The sequence below is a fragment of the Sclerotinia sclerotiorum genome, genomic scaffold, assembly GCF_000146945.2.
Source record: "Sclerotinia sclerotiorum 1980 UF-70 scaffold_1 genomic scaffold, whole genome shotgun sequence".
NCBI classification, from domain to species: Eukaryota; Fungi; Ascomycota; class Leotiomycetes; order Helotiales; family Sclerotiniaceae; genus Sclerotinia; species Sclerotinia sclerotiorum.
In genome coordinates, this window is record NW_001820835.1 from 2,367,522 (window position 1) to 2,382,894 (window position 15,373).

Sequence of the window (15,373 nt, forward strand, 5' to 3'; positions counted from 1 at the left end):
AACCAATGTAGGTAAAGGAGGGATCTCACACGATCTCGTCCTCAATCTAGCAAATATAGATCAAATTGATATCATCACGATCCAGGAGCCATATATATACAAAGATACCTCAAGAAAAATCACCAAAACTCACCCCTTCTACGAAATCTTCACTCCATTAGACGATTGGAAGGAAAACCCTCGTGTCCTCACCTATATCAGAAAAGAAATAGGAATTCAGATCAACCAGATCAGACCGATAATCTCCAGAGATCTAATATTTATACAATTAATATCTACAAATAATACAATATTTACCATTATAAATATTTACAACGCTCCAACACAATGCACAGATGGCAATCAAGCCATCAAGGCACTCTTTGAACTCCAAAACTTCCCAAACAACGCCATCCTACTAGGCGACTTCAACCTCCACCACCCCAACTGGAATCCCCTCCATCCATCCCCTTCAACGCTAGCCGAACCCTTTGTAGAATGGTCAAACTCCCGGAATCTACACCTCATCTCCCCAATCGGAACTCCTACTCACTCAAAGGGAAACGTCTTGGACCTCACCTTCCTCTCAGGGCCCTATACAGCGTATACCGCCCTCGCTGAACAACTAGAGTGCACCTCAGATCACAGCACCCTAAAAACCTACCTTCACTGGAATTACCGAAGCCAAAAGCCTGCAAAGAAACTCAAGCTAAATACATTGAATGAAACGCTCTTTAAAGACCTACTAGAAACTAATCTCACCAACATTGCAGCTATCCCCAGGACACCCTCTCTAAGAGACCTAGATCAAGCCGCATCATCCCTTACACAAGCCCTTACAAAAGCCTATACAGGATCTGCAAGAAGATCCATAAACGGGCCCCTTCAACAACCTTGGTGGAACAAGGACTGTATAAAGGCTGTGTATAAACATAGAATCACCAATACACCTACATCCAAACGCTCTCTTCGGAAAACAGTCCGAAAAGCAAAACACACCTTCTATATTACGAAAGTGGATAAAGTAGAAGATATAAACGATGTATATCGAATGGCCAAATGGCATCAATCCACAGGAATATACCGTACCCCCCCTTTAGCAGATCTATCAAAACAAACTATTGCAAATACTATCGAAGAGAAAAGGGAAACCTTCGCCAACAACCTACTGACAAACCTAGCCGAGGTTGACGACATCCCGTTCGATACCCCTACAGCCCCAAGCAGATCTATCACCTTCCCTGATATAGCTATACAAGATATAGAGCTGGCCATTTTAAAAGCAGGGAACACAGCACCTGGCGCAGACGAAATCCCAACAAAAATCCTACAAGTCGCATAGCTACAGATAAAAGAAGTAACCCTATCCCTTTTCAAAGGCTGTCTACACCTAGGACACCACCCAAAATGCTTCCGATTAGCTACCATCGTAATCATCCCTAAACCCAACAAGTCAGATTATACCAACCCAAGATCATACCGACCAATTGCCTTGCTCTCGGTCCTAGGCAAAGGCCTCGAAAGACTCATTGCGAAGAAGGTATCATGGCTTGCTCTAAACTACCAAGTCCTAGCGAACCAGCAGCTCGGAGCTCTACCCTTGCGATCCTCAGTGGACCTCACCACTTGCGTTACACACGACATTGAGGCATCCTTAAAACAAGGGTTAAAGACCACCCTGCTCACAATGGATGTAAAAGGTGCTTTTGACGCAGTGCTACCAGGAAGACTAGTGAATCGCCTTCGGGAACAAGGATGGCCAAACAACCTGGTTAGATGGGTTCAGTCCTTCGCCACTAATCGATCCATCAAGATCCGACTAGACGGCGAGACTGGCCCGGAAACAAAGCTAGAATGCGGTCTTCCTCAAGGTTCACCGATCTCCCCGATCCTGTTCATGCTCTACATCGCGCCTCTCTTCTGGATGGGCAAACCACAGAGCAGATTCGGATATGCAGACGATATCGCGATACTAGCGACATCAAACTCACTACAGACAAACTGCGATTCTCTAAAAATGGATATGCAAGAAACTCTCGAATGGGGAAAAACCGAAGGTATCACTTTTGACCCCAAGAAATCTGAGCTTATACACTTCTATAAAGGACACCGAACACTAACGGATACCCCTGCAATACACACCGGATCTATGAATATAGAGGTCAAACCTGGCCCGCTCAAATGGCTCGGAGTCCACTTCGATAGGAAACTATGCTTCAAACCACATGTCCAGATCCTCGCAGCCAAAGCCCTCAAGGGAGCCAACGCACTGAGATCCCTCAGCAATACACACCGAGGGATACCCCCATATCTCACCAGGAAAGTGGCTGAAGCCTGCATACTCAAAAAGTGCTATTTCGCCTCGGAAACGTGGTGGCCAGGCCGAACCAGAACAAAGAAGAATGCCCTAAACAACCCGATCTCGATCTCAAATGTAGTGGACAGCCATCTAAGCTTACTCAACAAAGTGGTAATCACCTGTACAAGGGCAATCCTCCCAGTATACAAAACCACAAACACAGCAGTACTCTACGAGGAAGCCAAACTCAGACCATCCGAGATCGAGCTAAACCTGATTTCACAATTATATGCGGCACGAACCACCAGACTAGACCTTTACCATCCTCTCAGGATCAGAGCAGAGAACATAACCAAAGCCAGAGAATATAACCGCACCCCAGATACAAGATTCGCAAGGCTCATCACAGCATTACCGGAGACTGAACACATAAACCCCTTGGCCTTCCCACCCTGGGAAATCAGAGAGTCGAGGGCAGAGGCCGAGGCCCGCATCAATGGTCCGATGGGCAGAACGAAGGCACAAGCAGCCGAAGACTTCAAAGCCTTCCACGCCAAGATCCCAAGAAGCGATATACAAATCTTCTCGGATGGCTCAAAAAGTGAAAGCAAGGATGGCGCAACTGGGGGCGGATTCGTAATCTCACAATTCGATATTCAGATAGCACACCATTCTTTCTCATTAGGCACAAATGCAGAAGTGTTCGATGCAGAAGCCACAGCCGCAGTAGCAGGGGCAGCAAAAGCCCTCACTCTAGCATCAACCAAACTGGCCACAGATCTCTGGATCTTCTTAGACAACCACGAGGCTGCTCTCCGATTAGGATCCCACTTCAATGGTTCCTCACAGAGAGTCTTTGAAGACTTTCTGAAGCTCACACAAGCTTGGGCTGTTAGACCAAGGCTCCCACACACCTCCCCCGGGAAAATCCGCGTCCGATGGGTCCCAGGGCACCTGGATATCCCTGGCAACGAAATAGCTGACAAAGCCGCTAAGGAAGGAACAAAACTCCCCTTTCCCCTCAACCCGATCTGTACGCTAGCATCCCTAAAAAGAATGATCAGAACAAGGGCCAACAAAGCAGACGAACAATTATGGAATACAGTCAGCCCACAATACTACAAAGATCTCCAATTCAACCACACTTCTAATACAGACACCCTCTCTCTGAAGAGAGCCACACTCCACCATATTCTCGCTATCAGATCACAGCATGGCGACTTCGCAGCATACCATGAACGCTTCAATCACACTACAGCCCACGTCCATTGCTCGTGCGGTAAAAGGAAAACTCCATTACACTTTTTCTTTTGCAAAAAAGGAAAAGCCTTCAAAGCGCTCACAAAGAGCCCCCCCTCCGAAGCTATCCCCTGGCTTCTAAGAAATCCCACCGGTATAGCCAAACTAGCCGAATGGCTAGAATACACCAAGTTCTACACAAAAATCTGCCCGTGGCACACAGGTGCAAGATAAAAAAAAATAAAAAAAAAACTTTCTTTCTTTCATTGGATTCAAACGGAGTTAATAGGTCTCTAAGGGTGCTTTTCCTTCCTCTTCTTTCCTCTCTTTCATCATTCCCTTTTCTTTCATTAAAAAAAAAAAAAAAAAAAAACAAGTATGCATACGAACAACCAAAACAAGTACGAGGAGACAGGGAGAGAGATCAAGAGGTAGTGATCTAGTGGACGAGGATGACCACAATTACAACCCCAAAAGGCCTACCGGCCCAAACCCCCCCTGCGAAGGCAATCATGTAAACCCTGCCCTAGCCCCCTTTAAATTGTATAAAAATACTCCCCCTAGCTAGCTAGTAAACCACTCAGAGGCTTCTCCTCTGAGCGTCATTTGTCCAAAACTGGAATAGATGGCTAAGGTTATCACGCGCCAAGGCGCGTGGGCCTACGGCCTATGACGATAAACACAATCAATCAATCAATCTCTACTCTTGTTTTCCTTCTTCTTTTCTCCTTAGCTTAGTATTTTCTAATACAAGATACTTTACCCAGTATTCTTGAGTGTGACAGTCGTAACATATAATTTCTGATTTTATAAAAAATAGATTTATGAAAAAAAAAAACTTAAAAAGATTAAATATCATTGTTAAAATTAAATTCAATATATGAAATCATTTATTTATTTACTGTTACGTGACGGTTGTTATCCCACTAGTGGCTCACGTGCACTAGCCCTGTATATAAAGACCTTCTTACTTAGAATCCTCTTAGTTGTTACGTGACGGTTGTTACCCACTAGTGGCTCACGTGCACTAGCCCTTTATATAAAGACCTTCTTACTTAGAATCTTCTTAGTTCTTTAGTTTTAGATTCTAAGTAATTGAATTGACTCCGTTTACGACTTTTCCGTCACATTAGTTCTTTAGTTTTAGATTCTAAGTAATTGAATTGACTCCGTTTACGACTTTTCCGTCACATTTACTATATATTAAAATATCAAAATCCAGATTTAATTTCAATTTTTGAAAGTAGAATGTAAAATGTAAAAATGAATAGAATAATGAATTCGTGTATACAACAGATTGTAAGATTAGTTAGATAGGTAGCCATAATAGCAGGTTGATTGGGGATGAAGATATATTGGGTTTCTTGAGACCAGAAAGAGCATCAGATTGAATTGATTGATTCTCTAGCTAAGCAGTTAAGCTGCGAGTATATATTCAAAAAAATGAAGGAATAGGGTTAGGTATTCAGCCTTCGGAATTAAAGTGCTTTGAAATCAAAATATTGAAAGCAAACAAACAGTATACCAAAAAGGAAAGAATGAATTAAAAGTTGAGTTTTGTTTGCTCCTTATATGCATCATGCAATATATATGCATATGCTGCCAAGATCCCAGGAGGTCAACAAGATATTATAATATTCCTTATTCCTTGATACACGGAGGAGATGTGGAGGGTATATATTGAAGGGGTATTGAGACTCAAGAGGGAACTTTTAGTTGCTGTGGTGAATGATGAGAGGTTATTGTTGATAGTTGGTAGTTGACGATGGACGGGGTGGAGATAATATAGTATATGGGAGATGATGATGGAGGTGATTTAGGGATATAATAGTAGAGTGGATGAATAGTAATGGATTTAGAAGGTGGAGAAGATGGAGAAGATGTTGGGGTATGGAAAATAAATGCTCAAAAGGTATGTATGTGATCGTTTTATAGCTGGGATTACATATCTTCAGTTCACTCGAATAGGATCATTATCATATGAAAAGTATTGAATTCATTGGAGGTCATAAATATTAACTATTCGGAAAGATGCTGTCCTTCAACAGAGGGTATGTGTTGAATATGAAAATTATCAACGATGCCAATAATCTAGTCATTTTCCTACTAATCGCAGAGGAACTGGCGAAGCTGAAAATTTATTTCATTTTTTATATCCCATGTAAGTCCTTGTGACTCAAGTTCTTCAGACCTTGCCTTCGCCTTTTGTCTCTGAATCATAACAAAGGCGAGATAGTCGTACCAAAGTACGCTCGGTATGAGGGAACATTCTTTCGCTAAGAGGTCCTTGTGTAAAAGGCGATCATTCAGTAACGACTCAAATTGGTGGCCATGGTAGATATGTATCGATGTGATATAGACCTGGCCATCCACAAAGCTTGTTGGAATCTTGGGCGCTCGAAATTTAATGCCCCCAAATTTCACTTTTTGAAGGGTCAAATCATTTCTGATTGTATCAAGGACTTCACCCCAGTCTCTGAGATCGTTTCTTAAGCTACACTGCCGGATTTGAAAGGTTTTTAGAGTTTTGCCATGTCTCTGGAGGAACTTGGCAAGCGACGTACTGCTGCCTTCGACATAGGAGAATTCCAGGACTCTCAAATGTGGCAATGTCAAACCCGGTACGACTTCATCCCAATCTATATATACCCGAGGCCAGGAGTGTTTGTGATGGTGAGATGTTTGAGGTTACACGTAGCTTGTAGCAATTGCCTCAATACGTGGTAACAGTTGCGAGAGGGCGAGTCCCACACTCCAAGGTGAAGATAGCGAAGATATCGAGCATCTGGTCCATCTGGCCCATCTGAAAATATGATACCGGTGCTATTTGAGGCACGATACAGCATATCCAAGTCTATTAGGTCAAGGTGAGGATACTCCAGTTTCGTATCAGCCTTTCCAGCAGCAGAAAAAAATGCTAAAACTTCTTCGTAGCACTCCCTATCAATAGATCCAAATTGGGTAATGATTGACATAGTGTTGAGATCATGGGATAAAAGCCTTCTTTGTCTCGCGATACTTCCTTTCATGACGAATCTTTTCAGAGAGCTGAACTTTGGCAACACTTGTGAAAAAACCCATTTACTAAATTTGCTCTCCTTCATGAAAATCTGATCTTCCCAAGACTTATTGTAAACTATAAAAGCATGAGATGTTTGAACCAAAAGTTGTGACTTTGAGGGTTTTCTTACTATTTTCTTGCCCCCTGAGGTCAGTCAAGCCGTATCCCCTGTTGTGAAATTCATTTCCGTCCCATGCCACCAAACCAAGTGGCTCATACCATGTGGTTATGACATGCTTCGATATCTCGGGATGTTTCGAGATGTTGGGCAGTTTTTGGAAGCTCTCTCTAGTAAATGTAACGTAGACTACCTGGACGAGGCGATCTACTCTAGCTGCGGCGCAAACCTTGCTCGTTAATCGAAAATTAGCTACATCTTCTACCAGGAGATTTTCGCAGATAGCCCGGATCATTTCGACAGGTAAAACATCGACCAGTGAAGCTCCAGCTTTGTCGTACTCATCCGCATATACACTCATTGTGAATTCTGTTGAAAGGTAAGTTAGGGTGTATACGCAAAGGTGGATGGGAATTAGTACTACCATCAAATATAGTTTCTGATGATTTCATTACTGATGGAGCAATCGAAATTGCGAATTTGCTCAATAACCTCTTGGAGACTTTTTGCAAATTGAGATGGGAGATGAAGAGAAGTATCGAGTTTGGTATGGAAGACGACAGATCTTAACCAGATTGTCTACACCAGGAAAAGCTCAAAATACTTTCCCATTTTTGTAGGTTGTAAGAAAACCAAGCCCTGAATCTTTTGAATGGAGTTGTAAGAAGTTCAGGAAAAGGAAGTTTTATAGATACAAAACTTATCCACAGGACACAATTTACCTGAGGACTGTACTGTAATACAGAAAAGAATCATGTGATCTAGGGAAATAATTCGCCCGATACTTTACTTGAATCTTTAAGTACCTAACTGTAGATAACCAACTCAATATCAAGCGGGCTTGGATTTAAGAGAGAATTAGGATCTTGACTAAGCTTATAACCTTAGCTAGGACACCGGTGAATGCATCTATTCGAATTCATGGAACGTCCCCCAAACCAAATCTTCAAATGCCATAATCTTGATTGTTCCGTCTACCCATTGATTCGATTCAGAATATGTGATTTGATTGATTGTTCGAATCATGCTGAATGAGCCAAACGTCGCCATATTCAACTTTGAAGCTGTTTCATGAGTTCTGTACAACGTTAACACCTCAATCTCGGTATTCTGCCATATGCATTTGAGGGGATCTCGTGACTGGGTAAAAAGCTGAAAAGCAAAGATTGAATATGTAGGTAATATACCTAATTATAAATGACTCTTCCCGGGCCTCAATTGCAATGAATAGGTAGCTTTCCCAATTTAAATTTGCATCAAATACAGCAAGACTCAGTCTTTGTGTGTCAATCTTCTGCTTTTTCTGCAGGTTGGTTGGCTGGTTGCGTTGGAAGTGAAAGTTCCTCATCCAAACTTCAAGGTAGGTAGTCAATCGATAGAACGTTACTACCTAGTCATCACTTCTCAGGATGACTCATACTCACTCATTTCAACCACCAAATGCATACTAGGTCGATGGCAACCACCTTATTCCACCACATCACATTTATCCCACCAACTTTTCCATTGGATACTCATTTGCTCGAATATCTACTATTGTTATTATTATAAGCAGGCTCAAGTTAATCGCCACCTGATAGCCGTAAGCAAATTTGGGATTTTACCGAAATGCACATCCGTTCAGCGGCGGATATAATTTCGAAGATTCTACTACAAACTAGAATCATCTTTGGAAAGGCTCGGCCAGGGTTGATCTTTCCTTTTTACTATCGGCGAAAGAATCAGAGAATGTGTAAGCATGTATGCGCATGCCTATTACCCTGCACCAAAGGCGCCTCTGTGAAGTCATCTCCACATGGCAACCGCTGAAAGAGTCAATATCCAATACTCAGGTATGAGTGAGTTGAATGAGAAGACTTTGTATGATTTATATAAAAGGATCCTGCTGTTGTCATGATGAAAGAGAATAATTCTCCATATCAGACGTTTCACTTTCATACCTTTTTACCTTGTCTGAATTCCGATTACCATTACTTCCCGCTCGATCCTTCTCCTATAGAGCATACACGGAAATATCAAGATTGCTCTCCAAAACGAGCGAGCAAAAATGGAGAATTCGAGATCAACGACAATGATGTCTGATACTGAATTGGAAAAGAGTAATGCTCCTTCAATTGATGATTTGACATTGAGAAAGGAGAAGAACAGTACACATGGTGCGGAGGTAGTAAATGAGGAAGTAAATAACAATAGACAGGAGGAAGATGGTCTAGAGTATCCAAAAGCCTTTGCGATGGTGATGATAGTGGTTGCTTTATCACTCAGTATCTTTCTAGTTTCTTTAGATATGACGATTGTGGTATGTATATTTTCTCGTCCTTCTACAAATGAAGAACAACATTACACCCTTCAATCAAGTACATAACTAACATCAACAACAGGCTACAGCAATTCCCAAAATCACTGATCAATTCCATGGATTAGATCTGGTCGGCTGGTATGGCTCGGCATTCTTTCTCACCGTGGGATCTTTCCAATCAACATGGGGAAAAGCCTACAAATATTTCCCACTAAAGATAACCTTCCTCATGTCCATCTTCATATTCGAGCTAGGAAGCTTAATCTGCGGTATGTTCTCCCAAGATCCACATTCAAAAACTGAAACTAATTTCAACCTCATAGGCGTTGCCCCAAATAGCACCGCTCTAATAGTAGGCCGAGCCATTTCTGGACTTGGAGGTGCAGGAATTGCTTCTGGAGCATATACGATTATAGCATTCGCAGCTCGGCCCCAACATCGCGCAGCATATACAGGGATTTTGGGGGCATCTTATGGAGTAGCATCTGTAGTTGGACCCCTTCTTGGAGGTGTATTCGCAGATAAATTAACATGGCGTTGGTGTTTCTATATCAATTTGCCTATTGGTGGTGTTGCAGCGGCTATTATTCTGTTTTGTGAGTACTCACGATTCTTCTTACTCTATGAATATAGCATGAAACTAATATATCCACTTTCTAGTATTTACCACCCCTCCAAATGCAGTACCGACGCCGGCTACCCTCAAAGAAAAGATTTTACAAATGGACCTCCCCGGAACCTTCACAATCATGGCCAGTCTCGTCTGTTTCTTCCTAGCTCTCCAATGGGGTGGCCAAACTAAAGCTTGGAAATCTGCCGATGTGATTGGTACTCTCGTCGGCTTCGTCCTTCTCATCGCTCTCTTCATCGTAATTCAATACTTTCAGGGTGAACGTGGAATAATCGTCGCCCGTTTATTGAAAGAGCGTACTGTTTCTGTAGGAATGGTATACGTATTTTTTCTTGGTGGTGGATGGTTTATTCTGCTTTACTATCTCCCCTATTACTTTCAAGTCGTTTCTGGAGTTTCGGCTTCTCAATCTGGAGTGAGAAATTTACCAATGATTATTGGTACTACTATTGCTACCATTCTTTCAGGGGCATTGATCTCTGCATTTGGTCACTTGTGAGTCTTCATTCTATATCAAGAAAAGGTCAAAAGTAACTAACACACTCTTTTAGCGTTCCCTTCATGATTCTCAGTGCAGTTGGAGCAACAATAGGATGCGGACTTCTGTATACCCTTAGCGCGGCCTCTACTTCCGCTCAATGGATAGGCTATCAAGCACTCACTGGTCTTTCTACAGGTCTCGCTTTCCAAATCCCGGTCATCTCCTCTCAAGCCACCGTTTCCCCAGCCGACCTATCATCCGTTACAGCAATGGTACTTTTCCTCCAGACCATCGGCGGCGCATTTTTCATCTCGATAGCCGAAGCAGCATTTGCAAATCGTATTCTACATGTTCTTCCTCAATACGCACCTTCTGTTTCTCCAGCTCGGGTATTATCAGTAGGAGTTAGCGAACTAAGAAATGTATTTGGTAAAGAGGGAGACGCGATTCAGGGAATTATAGAAAGTTATCTACAGGGGTTGAAAGTTACGTATGCTATGGCGATAACTTGTACGGGAATTGCTTTTTTTGTGGCTTTGGGGAGTCGTTGGCCTTGGAAGAATTTGAGGGGGAAGACATCAATTGGTGGTGCTGTCTAGATGATATTATGAGTACGGTGTTAATGGAGGAAGTGTTTACTAGAACGATCTGTTTTAAAGATAATAGATGAATAGATGAAGATGATTAGAAAAGATAGAACTGGCCATTAATTGTCATTAAGTAAATAGGTTTCTTCTCAGATGACATAAAAATACTGAATTTATTCAACGGCTAACAAAATCGCGGGCTCATCTCTTTCAAAGGTCATCCGTCCTTGAGGGATCCTAAAGTAATCTAGAATTTAACATATGTATGTGTATATCTATAAATCTTGAAGCTTTATATTTATATTAATAAACAAATAAATAGATAGATAGATATACAATGAAAGATGATAAGTGGTGAAGTAATAATTCAAAAACACAATAGATAATAAAAATCAACTACTCATAAAGACCTCAGACGAAATAAACATTCAAGTCAAGAATATTTCTCATCTAATACTATAGAATTATATATCAAAACCGTAAAAGTCAAAGAAAATCAAACATCAAATTCGAAAATACAATTCAAGAATATTCTGAATATCTAATATATCAGAATAATATAACATCATCGTCTCGACTAGAGCGATATATATCCCCCCAAACTCTAGACTGCCTATTTTTATTATATTTACTCCGTAAAGAAAATACATATCCTACTGAGGACATCCCGAATTAACACAAACCAATCATATTATACTATACAATGATAATAAATTCCCACATTCCTACAACTTGTAAGATCTTAGATACGCTGCTCGAATTCCTCCCCTTTGGTCTTCAACTCAGCATGTAATAATAATACTATAAAGTCCCGCTTGGAAATTCACATTCGGATAGAATCTTCGGCCGAACGTTAGTCCGGTCGAAAGATTAAGTATTCAAACCTCAAAGGTATGTACTGTTATAAAGCTAGAAAGCGGGATCGTTGAGTCTGATGGAAGGATAATAAATGTCCTCTCATGCTCGTGTTGACATTTCGAACAAACGGCTCTTGCAAAACACAGCATATAGTTTGAAGCAGAACAAATTGTTTTTGTTTTTGTTTAGAGTATCGGCGTCAAAGAAGATAAAGGTAAATATTTCTCAACTATTCGTCTATAAGACAACAAAATCTCCCCTAAAGAATGATTATATTCCTCGCCGATCTAATTGATACCCAGAACATACTAATATCGCAAATGCTCACTCAATCTTACCGGGACATGAACACTTGAACTCGAAATCCGGTAACAAATTCGAATCGAACAGGTAAGAACCCTTCGTACTCCCTCCGTAAAATGTATTTCCTTCAAAGAAAAGCTCCGCAGAACGGAAGCACAAACCTGGTATACCGTAGGACCGTTGGCAGTTTGACATATACGTACATACATAGGTACTATGTACTCCGTATGTATGTACTGCAAAACTTTATATATTTTCCTTGTGGGTGGGTGGGTCACTGGGTCTACGTTGCGAAGTATGTAGTGAGTTGAGTGCCAAGCATAACTTTATGCTCTGGTATGATATGATACACTCGCGACACTACGACCAAGGCGAATAAAAAGAGTCTTTTCTTCCGCAGCATTCACTCTATCAATACCGACCGGTACGAGATCCCCTTCTTACAGCGTTTATAACTCACTCCCTTGATACCGATACGAGATCCAACAGTACTTGATTGATATGCGGAGTAAAGAAAGATGAAACCGAAAATGTACATCCCACTTGAAAGCCTGGTGTGATTTAAAAATCCACTATATATGCTTTAAATTTCAATCAAGTCTTTACGGATATAAATTGTAATAAAATCTGTGGTAGATCTCAATGACACAATTTGGCGCGGACGGATACTGATAGGAGCAGGATGAGGCAAGGAAATCCTTGATGTTTGATGATTGAATCACGTATGATGACATAAATAATTTAGTTGAAGAGAGGTGAGACCTCTCACGGCTCTTTAGGAGAACTGTGAGGTTCGGGTTCATGGTTGATGTATGGGTAAGTAAGGAGTACTCTACTCCGTACCTACTACCTAGGTACCGGATGTCTCGAAGCTTCGAGCATGATTGGTGTAAATGTAAATATGTGGTAAAAATACAGGTAGCAAAGAAAGAAAAAAGAAAAAAGTTGATGATTAATCGGTACCGTTGTTGCTGATGGGGCACTTACGGAGTACTTTGTAACATCAGATTACGACACTTTAAGAATACGGAGTGTTGTAGTAGATCGTAAATATAAGATGACTTACAGAGAATTATCCCCGAGCCTCCTTCCATTCGTTCCTATAATTAGGTAGGGTCACATTAGTTTTACGGTACTGGGAATCTAGAATTACGGTACCTACCTAAATTATCGATACGAGCTTCTCTCGAAATAATCCCCAATACCGAATTCCTTCACTGTAACTTCCTTCTGTAGCAGAAGAAAGGAAAGGAAGTTTGAAGTGTACGCTTTTCATGACATGAACTGCGCATATACAGAACCCCATTCTCAAATCGGTACCTGCGCCGCCAAGAAGTATAAGTGGGAAACTGATTTTTCTTTGGCGCCCGAAAACTTCCTGATGGAGGATTTCATCACGTGTGAGGGACTTTTCCGGATGATTTTTGAGCAAGATTTGGTCCGAAGTTAATCCATCATGCAAGTGCTACGTGATGGATCGAAAGACTCTAATAATGTAATAACAAGCCTTCATCGGATTTCATTGAGAGTTTCGGATTAAAAAGATCAGTTTTGGATCTTCATGAGGATTGGTGGAAAGTGGATATGAAAAAAAAAAAAACCGTTATTGTGATCACCCCGTTATCTTCTGCTGATTAAGTCTAAATATTGCTCACCTTGAGCATTACGCAGTGAGAGACTAAGATCAAGTAATTGGTTAAAATTCAAGAATAGGGGGTCAGCAAAAGACCCAAAATTGTGTACAGAGTATTTCGGCGGTATTGATGAGGTCATGAAGGAGATTCCAAATTGTAGCACGCACAGAAATGTCTTCCAGGATCCTGAGTTAATCCTAATGGCGTAAAGCGAACGACGGTTAAGGGAGCGGGCCATACAGAGTTTTGAGAATAGTCAGGGGTATCAAGGTAGGTAGGTCAGAGGTGCCACTTAAATAATTCGGACGCGTAAACAAGTTGAGGCTGTGAATTGGAAAACTATGCAGCTTGTAGCAAAGATACGATGATAGGGCTGTATTGTACGAGATGATAGTTGCCACTGCTCGGTGAGAGTGGGAGGGAGGTGGTAAAACATTGGTTGGAAATAGAATCATGATGGGAGGAAGTACTCTCTAGATACTAAGTAGATGAAATTGTTCGCATTGATTGAAGATGCTTAACGAGGGTGGGTAAAGCCTAAGCTAAACTCAAGGTTTGTGCCTCTACTTCGGAATTGACTCGATCATGCTAGCTAAGACGAACAATGTGAGTGAGATGTGAGGAAGCATGACTTGCAGGTACCGGTTCGACAAATGTTATTGGTAGTTCATGTAGTTGACACTTGACAGAGAGGTTCGAAAGAGAATATCCGGCGTAAAGGAGACGATGGAAGAAAAAAAGGGTACTGAGCCTAGGTTTATAAAGATCATCCATCTCACCATGGGTGGGTTGGAACTTGGTGGGCATAGACACGAAGCAAAGAAGGCTGGCGAGTATTTAGTAGCACGCCAACGTTTTAGTGAGGACCACTAGGCAGTAAGAGGTGAGAATCCGAGAGATATATCATTTTAGCGATCTACCAGTGGCTTTTCAGAATAGATCCGGCCATTACAACCTCACAAAATATACGGAAACCATTGAAATGGACCTGGAAAGTAAGCACTTAAAATAGCTGGACCTCTGGACTCCAAAAATCAACAACATGGGTATGTTAGAGGTTAGAATAGGAAGTGATGGAGGTTTCATGGATTGATTGTTGAAAATCTCTCAACTCTTTCTTCTGTTCACTACTGCAGCCAGTTATTGATTGTACTACTGGGTATCTACGGAGTATCATATCGTCCGATACTGGTAATTTAAATCAATTATTTATTTAAGCACCCAGTAGATAGACTCATGATGCGGTACTGTACAGAGTATAAGAGTGATAAAGTGGTTCAATCTCTCAATGATTAAAAAACATTGGCACAATAAGATATCAGCGCTTGATCCGATGTTCTAGGATTGCTATGAAAATTCAACCCTTTGACTTCTTTTTAATCTTGTCTAAAGTACGTACAGCCAGACTTTCTTTTAATCTTGTGTAAAGTACTCTGTACTACCTAGTAGATACGATACGTACAGCTACCTAGGTAGACCACCATGGACCTCCTTTTGAAGAATATGAAGAGCCCAGCCAATTTTGCAATCAGTGGTAATCTTGCTTGTGTTCCCGTCCTCTTTATCAACTGAACTAATAAAATGGCAAGGTTACTATGTAAATTATATCCGCATATACTTTTAGGCAGTGTAACATAAACTTTTTAGCTTCCAAAGCTTGGTTTTGACTGAGCGAGGTTAATTTATTACCCGTAGAAGTTAGAAGTGATGTGGAAAGATTAATAAAACATGACTGAATCAATTAATCAATTGATCAATCCAGTCAATCCAGTCAATCAGTCCAATCAGTCCAATCAATCCTATCAATCCATCGACTTCCACTGACTAGGGCGGTGCGTGCGTGCTCAAGGGAAAAAGATTGAGAGATCAAAATATCAAGAGCGC

General features: G+C 41.3%; 7 protein-coding genes across 7 annotated transcripts in view; 4 read left to right on the forward strand and 3 right to left on the reverse strand.

Annotated features, from left to right (window-relative positions):
* The window catches only part of SS1G_00916 (hypothetical protein), a gene marked incomplete at both ends in the record, with an annotated part of 4,481 nt that extends 730 nt beyond the window's left edge, over positions 1-3,751 (forward strand). The window contains 3 exons of the mRNA XM_001598777.1: positions 86-1,021; positions 1,161-1,179; positions 1,437-3,751. Of these exons, the coding sequence (XP_001598827.1) occupies positions 86-1,021; positions 1,161-1,179; positions 1,437-3,751 (3,270 nt within the window). The remainder of the gene's footprint in view (positions 1-85; positions 1,022-1,160; positions 1,180-1,436) is intronic.
* A 2,892-nt stretch (positions 3,752-6,643) lies between these two features.
* Positions 6,644-7,057, reverse strand: SS1G_00917 (predicted protein; the record flags this gene model as incomplete). Its single annotated transcript, XM_001598778.1, has 1 exon — positions 6,644-7,057. The coding sequence occupies one exon, from the start codon at positions 7,055-7,057 to the stop codon at positions 6,644-6,646; it is 414 nt and encodes a 137-aa protein (XP_001598828.1).
* A 548-nt stretch (positions 7,058-7,605) lies between these two features.
* Positions 7,606-7,746, reverse strand: SS1G_00918 (hypothetical protein; the record flags this gene model as incomplete). The annotated part of the gene is made up of 1 exon (XM_001598779.1): positions 7,606-7,746. The coding sequence occupies one exon, from the start codon at positions 7,744-7,746 to the stop codon at positions 7,606-7,608; it is 141 nt and encodes a 46-aa protein (XP_001598829.1).
* A 1,024-nt stretch (positions 7,747-8,770) lies between these two features.
* SS1G_00919 (hypothetical protein) lies at positions 8,771-10,706 on the forward strand (the record flags this gene model as incomplete). Its single annotated transcript, XM_001598780.1, has 5 exons — positions 8,771-8,995; positions 9,078-9,264; positions 9,319-9,591; positions 9,656-10,121; positions 10,178-10,706. The coding sequence occupies 5 exons, from the start codon at positions 8,771-8,773 to the stop codon at positions 10,704-10,706; spliced, it is 1,680 nt and encodes a 559-aa protein (XP_001598830.1).
* A 1,170-nt stretch (positions 10,707-11,876) lies between these two features.
* SS1G_00920 (predicted protein) lies at positions 11,877-12,050 on the reverse strand (the record flags this gene model as incomplete). The annotated part of the gene is made up of 1 exon (XM_001598781.1): positions 11,877-12,050. The coding sequence occupies one exon, from the start codon at positions 12,048-12,050 to the stop codon at positions 11,877-11,879; it is 174 nt and encodes a 57-aa protein (XP_001598831.1).
* A 2,219-nt stretch (positions 12,051-14,269) lies between these two features.
* On the forward strand, positions 14,270-14,362 carry SS1G_00921 (predicted protein; the record flags this gene model as incomplete). The annotated part of the gene is made up of 1 exon (XM_001598782.1): positions 14,270-14,362. One exon carries the CDS (start codon positions 14,270-14,272, stop codon positions 14,360-14,362), a length of 93 nt encoding a protein of 30 aa, XP_001598832.1.
* A 609-nt stretch (positions 14,363-14,971) lies between these two features.
* SS1G_00922 (predicted protein) lies at positions 14,972-15,061 on the forward strand (the record flags this gene model as incomplete). The annotated part of the gene is made up of 1 exon (XM_001598783.1): positions 14,972-15,061. The coding sequence occupies one exon, from the start codon at positions 14,972-14,974 to the stop codon at positions 15,059-15,061; it is 90 nt and encodes a 29-aa protein (XP_001598833.1).
* Positions 15,062-15,373: the final 312 nt, after the last annotated feature.